This window comes from Platalea leucorodia (genome assembly GCF_965183815.1).
Source record: "Platalea leucorodia genome assembly, contig: HAP1_HAP1_SCAFFOLD_403, whole genome shotgun sequence".
Classification (NCBI taxonomy): Eukaryota; Metazoa; Chordata; class Aves; order Pelecaniformes; family Threskiornithidae; genus Platalea; species Platalea leucorodia.
This window is the reverse complement of record NW_028121180.1, coordinates 44,042-52,751: the sequence shown is the minus strand read 5'-3', so window position 1 is coordinate 52,751 and position 8,710 is coordinate 44,042. Positions and strand designations below refer to the sequence as shown.

Here is an 8,710-nt window from a genome sequence, read left to right as displayed (position 1 = left end):
TCACTTTTACCCTTCCAGTTCCTCCCCCATCCCACTGGAGGCAGGGAGTGAGTGAGTGGCTGCGTAGTGATTAGTTGCCAGCTGGGGTTAAACCAGGACACCAGGTCTTGCACCTGGGACAGCCTAACAGCCTGCAGTTGCAGGGGCTGGGGACTGCCTGGCTGGGGAGCAGCTCTGCGGAAAAGGCCCTGGTGGGGGTGGGGGACAGAAGGCAAAACATGACCCAGCAGTGAGACCTGGTAGCAAAGGTGGCCAGCAGTGTCCTAGAACATATAAAGAGGAGCCTTGCCAAAAGAGTGAGCTGAAGTGATTGTCTCCCCTTGTTACTTGTTAGAGGGGAGAATCACCTCCCTCCACCTGCTGGATATGATTTTTTTGGCAGCCCAGGATATGGTTGGCTTTCTGGGCTGCAAGCACACATTGCCGGCTCATGTCCAAGTTTTTACCCACCAATATCCCTAAACATTTCTCTGCAGGGCTTCTCTCAATCCATTCATCTCCCAGTCGCTACTGACAGTGGGGATTGCCCCGACCCAGGTGCAGGACCTTGCACTTGGCTTTGTTGAACTTCACAAGGTTTGCACGGACCTACTAGTCAAGCCTGTCAAGGTCCCTCGGGATGTCGTCCCTCCCCTCAAGCGAATCAACCGTCCCACTCAGCTTGGTGTCATCTGCAAGCTTGCTGAGGGTGCACTCAATCCCACTGACTATGTCATTGATGAAGATATTAAACAGTACTGGTCCCAGTACGGACCCTTGAGGGACACCACTTGGTACTGGTTTCCACTCAGACATGGATCCATTGCCTGTAACTCTTTGGATGCACCCATCCAGCCAGTTCCTTATCCATCTAAGAGGGCATTTGTCAAATCTGTATCTCTCCAACTTAGCAGCAGCAAGAATGTTGTGGGGGACCATATCAGAGGACTTACAGAAGGCTAGACAGGTGACATCTCTAGCTCTTCCGTTGTCCATTAATGCAGTTACTCCATGTAAGGCCACTAGAGGAGTCAGGCACAAGTTGGCCTTTGTGAAGCCATGTTGGCTTTCTCTAATCACCTTCCTCTCTTCAATACTCTTTGACATGTCTTCCAGGAATATCTCCTCCGTGATCTCACCTCTGTACAACACAAACATGGACTTCTGACCTAGTCATTTGGTGTGCCACTATGGAGGGATAAACAACCTGTACGAGGTGGGGTGACAGTCCAGTGCTGGAAAGGGTGATTGTTATTGGGTGTCTGTGACGGTTGCCTTGGGGCAGCTTCCCTGTGGTGTCCAGCGACCATGGGCTCAGCCCAGAGCCTGCTCTGCTGGTCCTTCCTATCTCCCCCAGGAGGCCTGGCTGTGCAAGGACACTGCCACGTGCTCCCACACTGAATACTCAAACGGTTTGGCTGTGTTTTCCTCTTGAGGGCACTTTCTTGGGCTTGTTCTTGAGCGAAAAAGTAGAAGACCTAAGATTTCAGGCACTGCCATCAGGAGATCCCGTTGTATGATGGAAACTTTGTTCTGGAGGTCAGCTCTGTCACAGAAGTGCCCGTTGCCTGTCCCTGCCTGCAGTCACAGGACTGCCACACAAAAGGCCTGTGACCAAGCTGCCAGAGCAATCCTTCCTTACACCAAGAGAGGGGCTCAGAAAGAGAGTGTGGAATTTAAAAGAATGCAGCTTGGGAAAGACCAAGCGCTGGTGCTGCCTGGCCGTGCTGCTGTGCTGAGACTCTTTCCCCCTCCACGTCACCACACAGGCACTGCCGTGCAGCTCCAGAGAAAGTCTCAGAAAAACAAAAGTCTCAGACAAAAAAGTCACTGCAGGGTCCTTTATTTTTTTAAATGCACAGAGAACATGTCTCTCCTTTCAAGCCTCTGGGTAACACTAGAAAGGTAGATAGTGAATTAGAAATGGTATGAATAATGACAAATCTTTGTGCACAACATTATCACAAGCAAAACTGAGCAAAAAGACAACTGCCACAACCACCAAACCTCCAAAAGACAGGTTGAGCCTGTAATGAGATACATTATAAGTGATATGCATAAGAAAATGGACAGTTAATTGCTTCAGAAAAACATCCAGTCGTCATTTTCCACACTGCATCTTTGAGCTCCTGGTTCCTCATGCTGTAGATGAGGGGGTTCACTGCAGGAGGCACCACCGAATACAGAAATGAAACCACCAGGTCCAGGGATGGGGAGGAGATGGAGAGGGGCTTCAGGTAGGTAAACATTCCGGTGCTGATAAACAGGGAGACCACGGCCAGGTGAGGGAGGCACGTGGAAAAGGCTTTGTGGCGTCCCTGCTGTGAGGGAATCCTCAGCACGGCCCTGAAGATCTCCACATAAGACAGCACAATGAAAACAAAACAGCTGAATACTACTAAAAGACTAACCACAATAAGCGCAACCTCCCTGAGGTAGTCATCGGAGCAGGAGAGATTGAGAATGTGGGGGATTTCACAAAAGAACTGGTCCACAGCATTGCCTTGGCAGAGGGGTAGTGACAATGTATTGGCAGTGTGCAGCACAGCATAGAAGAAGCAACCGCCCCAGGCAGCTGCTGCCATGTGGACACAAGCTCTGCTGCCCAGGAGGGTCCCATAGTGCAGGGGTTTGCAGATGGCAATGTAGCGGTCATAGGCCATGATGGTGAGGAGACACAGTTCTGCTGAAATAAAAAATGCAAACACCAAGATCTGGACAGCACATCCTGCGTAGGAGATGTCCCTGGTGTTCCAGAGGGAATTGGCCATGGATTTGGGGACAGTGGTGGAGATGGAGCCCAAGTCAATAACGGAGAGGTTGAGGAGGAAGAAGTACATGGGGGTGTGGAGGCAGTGGTCGCAGGCTACAGTGGTGATGATGAGGCCATTGCCCAGGAGGGCAGCCAGGTAGATGGCCAGGAAGAGCCAGAAGTGCAAGAGCTGCAGCTCCCGTGTGTCTGTGAATGCCAGGAGGAGGAACTGGGTGATGGAGCTACTGTTGGACATGTCTTTCCTCTGGGCATGGGGCGCTGTCCAAGGGGGAAAAGGCAGCAACAAGTTAGGATGAACTTCCCTGAGCAAAATCAAACCATTTTCCCTGGACCCTCTCCCTGACACATGCACCCACCCTCTTCCTTTTCTAAGAGACCTTCCTTCAGCTCTGTTCGTGGAGCTCTGGTTAGTGCTGGCTGAGTGTGCCATGAGGAGCAGGGGCTCTTCCCACTGGCTGCCGAGGAGTCAGCCCTGCTCTGCAGGAAACAGTTCATGAGAACGGTGGGTGCAGGGTCCAGTGCTGGTGTTTGACTTTGTCAAATGAAACTGCTCCCACCCCAGAAGGGCCTGTCAGCATCTGCAGCTCCCAGTGCTAAGGAACGGGGATGGCAGAAGGCAGTTGGAGAGGTTAGTTTTACAGCTTCCCTCCATCTCCCCTGGGGAGTGTGTTTGGATGTCAGAAACCCTCAGCATTTCTGCTGCCCTTAGGGAGAACACAGGGAGTCCTACAAGGCAAGAGGGTTACCTGTGGCTTAGTGTAGAGGGAGGAGAGCCAGTCTTTTTATCCATCTTGTTCCCAGCTGCCCTGGGCTTGCATCTTTCTGAGGTGGAGGGCGATCACACTCCCACTTTACCCTGAAAAGCCACCGGACGCTGCTGAGAGCTGAGGGATCCACTGCAGACCACTAAATGTCTCACCCTTTCTCAAGGTCTCAGCACCCCACATTTAGCCTCGGACACACATGGCTCATTTCACAAACCCAACAGCATTTTCACTGTTGTAGCATCTCTGCACTTCTCCATGGGGCCTTCAGATAACATAAGGTGCTACAGGGCAGGTTTGCATCCTGGAAGGCAGCTCACAGCCTGGAAGGACACCCCAAGGAGATAGCCAGCTGTGCTAATGATGGCATCAGGTTAAGGGAGGGTCAGCTCATTCCCGAGCCTCACAGACTGCATTGCCCAGAGCGTCACAGGTTAGAGGAAAGCTGGGACTCCTCATTGCCATAAACACACCCGAATGGGAGGACCCACAAGATCAGTGCCTGACTCTGCAGCTGAAACTCCCATTCCCAGAGAGCCTGACAGCAACACCAAGAGCAGCTGAGGGAGGCAAGGAGAGAGACAGGGGGCACTCAGGAAAGCCTTTCGCTTACCCAGCACTGCGCACCACCTCCCAGACGGTGACAGTGCAGGGCAGTCACCCTCAGCCCCTGGCCAGCGGGAAAGGGGCACATGGCAGGAGAGATGCACTTTGTCTCTCCTGCTGGCAGACGGACGGGGAGGTGACCAACACCCTAGACCCCACGTGCTGGCTGGGGGCTTTGCTAGGCGGGAGAGGAGACAAGAGGGGTGTTGCTCAGGGAAGGCATTGGCACTGCAGGGGTGGCCGGGAGGTGCCCATATCTCCCCTGCAACAGGGTTTCCCTTAGCATTTCCCTTCCTCCCTGCCCTTGTCTCCACTGCCTGGAGCTGTCCCAGCCGGGAGCTGTTTCTCTGGCCCCGCGTCTCTTCCCTGCCAGTGCTCACAGACCCCAGCCCAGCCCCTGTGCACAGTGCTGCACTGCTCTGCTCTGTGTGCACACGTGTTAAAGAACAGGTCACGCAAACCCTGATGAACCTGGAAAGGTGATGCTGGTGTTATCTGTGGGCTGGTGGGGGTGAAGGCACTTGCTGAAGTTCCCAGTAAACCTCAGTGTGATGGCTTAGGAGCCTCAGCCCTTTCTCTAATGCACACAACTGTGTTTCCATTCCCACCAAGCCGAGCCAGGGAGAAGTGGAAGCACAAATTGAGGAAAGCACAGACAGAAGCAGGAAAGCCCTGCCCTGAACAGACTCATGAAAAGTGCCCTCGGAAATGACTTGGGCACAAGCTCAATCTGTGAGCCGCATTGTCCCGTGCAGCAGCCTCTCAGGATCATAAGGACCCTGCACTGCCCTGTCAGCAGTCCCTCCTTCCACCCACAGCTTCTTCTCGTAGAGCTGTGCGGGTCTCCCTGAGATGGCTGAGTGCTGGGGCAGGGAGTCTGCCGCCTGCCAGGGTCAGCACTCAGCCCCCTGTGGTGCAGGGATCCTGTTCTGAAGGACAGCCCTGGCTGCACACGCCTGCAGCAATCCTTTGGAGAAGGCAGCCATGATGTCCTGTTCTCTGACAGTGTGGCAGGATAGAGCACATCCTTCTCCACAGTAAAGAGAACCTGAGCGCCATCCTGCCGTTTCCTATCTGCAGCATGATCTTCCGTGTCTGTGAGACACCTCAAAGGCTCTCATGTGCATTGCCCTGCTGCTAGAGACTTACTGTGTTCAAGGCTGTGAAGATTTCTCCTCCAGTGTGCTCTCAGCATCCTCCCAATCCACACAGCCCTTAAGATCACTCTTACTTCTCTTATCTCCCCTCGCTGCCTGCAGGCAGTGCCCTCAGCCCTGCTGCCCTTTGCAGAGGAGCTGCTCCTGGGCAGAGCTGTCTCTCTGCAGTGCTGCCCACTTGCCATGAGCTGCCTCCATCCCAGGAGCCCAGCCCAGCTCAGCAGCAGAGGCCCAGCCCAAGGCACCACTTTCTCTGCCCCTCTGGGCTCCTTCCAGGTGTCCCTGGGGCTCCAGGGGAACCTGCAGTGAAACGGGCTAAAGGCATCACTCATTTTCCCTCTCTCAGCTGAGGGGAGAGATACTTACTTCCAGGAGAGTCATTACTCCTATCAGAAAGACTTGGGCATGAGAATCCTCCTTTTTTTTTTGTCTCATCATTAAGGAGTACACCCAGGAAGGTGAAATGATCTAATTTCTCCAAGCTGGGAGGATGTGTTCTGTTGAGTGAATTTATGCATTTCATCCTGATTCCTTAGACCTGGGGCTAGAAAGACATGCGGCTCTATTTTGTCCATGCCTTGTCTCTGCCTTTGCACACACAGGATCACTACAGGCCTCGTTAAATTGCAAACTTGGTAGCTGGATTCCTTATGGCAAAGATGAGGTGGCCTGGTTCCACAGCTGTCTTGCTTCAACCCAAATGTGCAGCAATGTCCTCAGCCAGTGGCACAGACAGGATGAGTGGGAGCCGTTAATGTCGTAGAGAGACCTGTGACACTGATGGAATGAGCTGCCAAGGCAGGTGGCAGAGCTCAGGACAGCTGGTCTTCAAGGACAGCATCCTAAAAGACTAGCAATAGTCGAAATTGAAACTCAGTCTAAACTTGAAAGGCAATTGAAGGGCACCATAAGGAGTGTTTTCTGCTTCAGGAACAGTTAAAGAAGAAACAAAGATCCTGTGCGGCCACTGCTGAATTTAAGAAGAGCAGGTATAGATAGATGTGAGATTCTGTGTGTCCTCTTTGCCGCAGACTTCCCCAGCAAGGTCTCCCAAACTTTTGTGCCTCCAGGCAGGACTCTAGAGGGAAACAGGCAGCAGTGGATGGGGATCAAGTGAGGGATCACTTGAGCAAACAATCTTTTACCAGTCTATGGGACAGGAGGGGCAGCATCGCAGGCAGCTGAGTGAGCAGGCCAATGGCACAGCGAGGCCACTCTCCAGCATTATCTTTGAAAGGTCACGGAGACTCTGGGGTCTCCCTGATCACTGGCAGCACCCACACATTGCATGCACCTTCCAAAAATGCCCAAATGATGAGCAGGGGAATGAAAAGCTGTGCCCCAGTGCGTGTCCACTCGGATCCCATTTCTGGGTGTCTGAAAGAGAAGGCGACTGGATTTACCCAGGGGAGCTTGTTCCTGGCCATCCTCTTTGCTTTCTGTGATGAAAGGACAGGATTGCTGGATGCGGGGAGAGCAGAGATGCTCTTTTACCTGGAAGTCATCAAGGCTTTCAGCATCATCCCTCCAGAAATTTCTTGTGTCCATGTTAGGACAGTATGGGCTGCATGGGTGGATAAGTCGTTGAGGAAAAACCAGCTGGAGAGTAGTTGGGCTTGGAGGAGTGTGGTACATGCGTGGTGCTCTGCCTGGAGGCATCTAGGTAGTAGGGTCCTGCAGGGGTCTAGCTTGCAACCTGCCCTGTTTCACATCTTTTGAGTAGACCTGGAGGATTGGAGAGAGGACTTTTTCATATACATTTGTAGAAGACATCCCAGTGAGGAGAGCAGGGCAGGGCTGGAGGGCAGGGCTGCCATCCCAAAGGACATAGAAACCTCATGGTATCCAGTAAAGATTCCACCAAAGTCCTGCTCCTGAAGTGGATGTAGGCCCTGAAATGGCATAGGACAGGGACTGGCTACGCGGGTAGCAGCTCCACAGGAAAGGGTCTGCTGGTCTTTGGGTTCCATTAGGCAAAAGATGAGCCACCAGCAAAGATGGCCAACACCGTCCTGGGCTGTGTGAGCAGGAGCACAGCCAGGGCACGTGATTCTCTCCCTCTGATCAGCACTTGTGACACTGCATCCAGAATACTTGCCCAGGTTTTCTTTCCCCGCAATGGCAGAGAGACATTGGCAAGCTGGAGGATCCGCAAATTTCAGTGGAGGGCCACAGAGATGGCCAAGGTTGGAGCACTTGTCCTGTCAGAAGAGTCTGAGGGAGCTGGGCTTGTTCACCCTGGAGAATGGAGGGCTTTGTGGGGAGGATGGAAGAGACTTGCATTGCCTATGATGAGGTTCCCAAGAAGACGCTGTGGTGCAAGGCAGGAGCACAGGAGGCAATGAGCTGAAACACGAGGGGGTCAGGCTCAATATAGGGAGAAACTTTTGCAAGGTGAGGACAGCCAGACATGGGAAACCGTTTCCCAGAGCGTGTGCACTGCCTCCATCCCTGGAAGTTTCTCAGACCCATCTGGATAAAACCATGAGCAACCTGGTGTGATCCTGCTTTGAGGAGGATGTTTTCTACAGATATCTAGCCAGGTCCCTTCCAGCCTGAATGACACTCTCATTCCTCACCTCTCCATGTCCTCAACATGAGGGAAAGCCCTCAGGTTCCCTCTGACTGTGGAAATAATTGTCTGGCTGGGATGGAGTTCATTGTCTTCATAGCAATCCATAGGGCTCCAAGTTTCAGATTTCTGATGAAAACTCTTTTAGCTATTGCTGAACAGTGCTTAAACAACAGGAAAGCCTTCTCTGTTTCTCACGCTGCCCTTCCAATGAGTGGGCTGGGGTTGGGCAAGAAGTTGGGAGGCACATACATGCTGGTATGGATGGCATAGATCCACATGACACAGGATGAGTGAGGCCACCTAAATGAGGCATCTGGCAGGCTGGCTGTTGCTGTCAATGAAGAAAATTAAATGCTATTGGAGAGCAGTGAGGAAAGCCAATGTTCTGAATCAAGAGCTTGCTGGAAAGAGCCAAAAGGCTGGGTCTGGGTGAAAGCAACCCCATGCTCTGGGGGTAATGTATGGAGTTCGGACAGCTTCCCTGGCGGCTGATTCTCTGGACCTGCACCACGCAGCAGCCAGGTTTCTCAGCAGGGCTTTCCATTTCCACTTCCAGAAATGACCATGACTCTCCAACATTCATGGACCTCTGCCTACAACTTGAGAAAGCGCATTTTGTTGAGAGGAAGACCTCCCTGAGGCACATCTGTCCTTGAGGTCCAGGGGCTTGTGCAAGGCTCGGGGTGGATATTATTTGGTGCCCATATTTCTATTGCAGAGCACCTTCTGAGCACCGCTGCCTGGACAGGTGAGGAATGATCATTAACATTTGAAGAAAATATGAGCACAGTTTCCAGCAGCTGAAAGGCACTGAACAGTTTTCATCCATAGACAATGCATTCTCGTGATGCCAACA

General features: G+C 52.5%; 1 protein-coding gene across 1 annotated transcript; it reads right to left on the bottom strand.

Annotated features, from left to right (window-relative positions):
• Positions 1–2,021: 2,021 nt before the first annotated feature.
• Positions 2,022–2,987, bottom strand: LOC309604159 (olfactory receptor 14A16-like; the record flags this gene model as incomplete). Its single annotated transcript, XM_082339072.1, has 1 exon — positions 2,022–2,987. One exon carries the CDS (start codon positions 2,985–2,987, stop codon positions 2,022–2,024), a length of 966 nt encoding a protein of 321 aa, XP_082195198.1.
• Between the last annotated feature and the right edge of the window lie 5,723 nt (positions 2,988–8,710).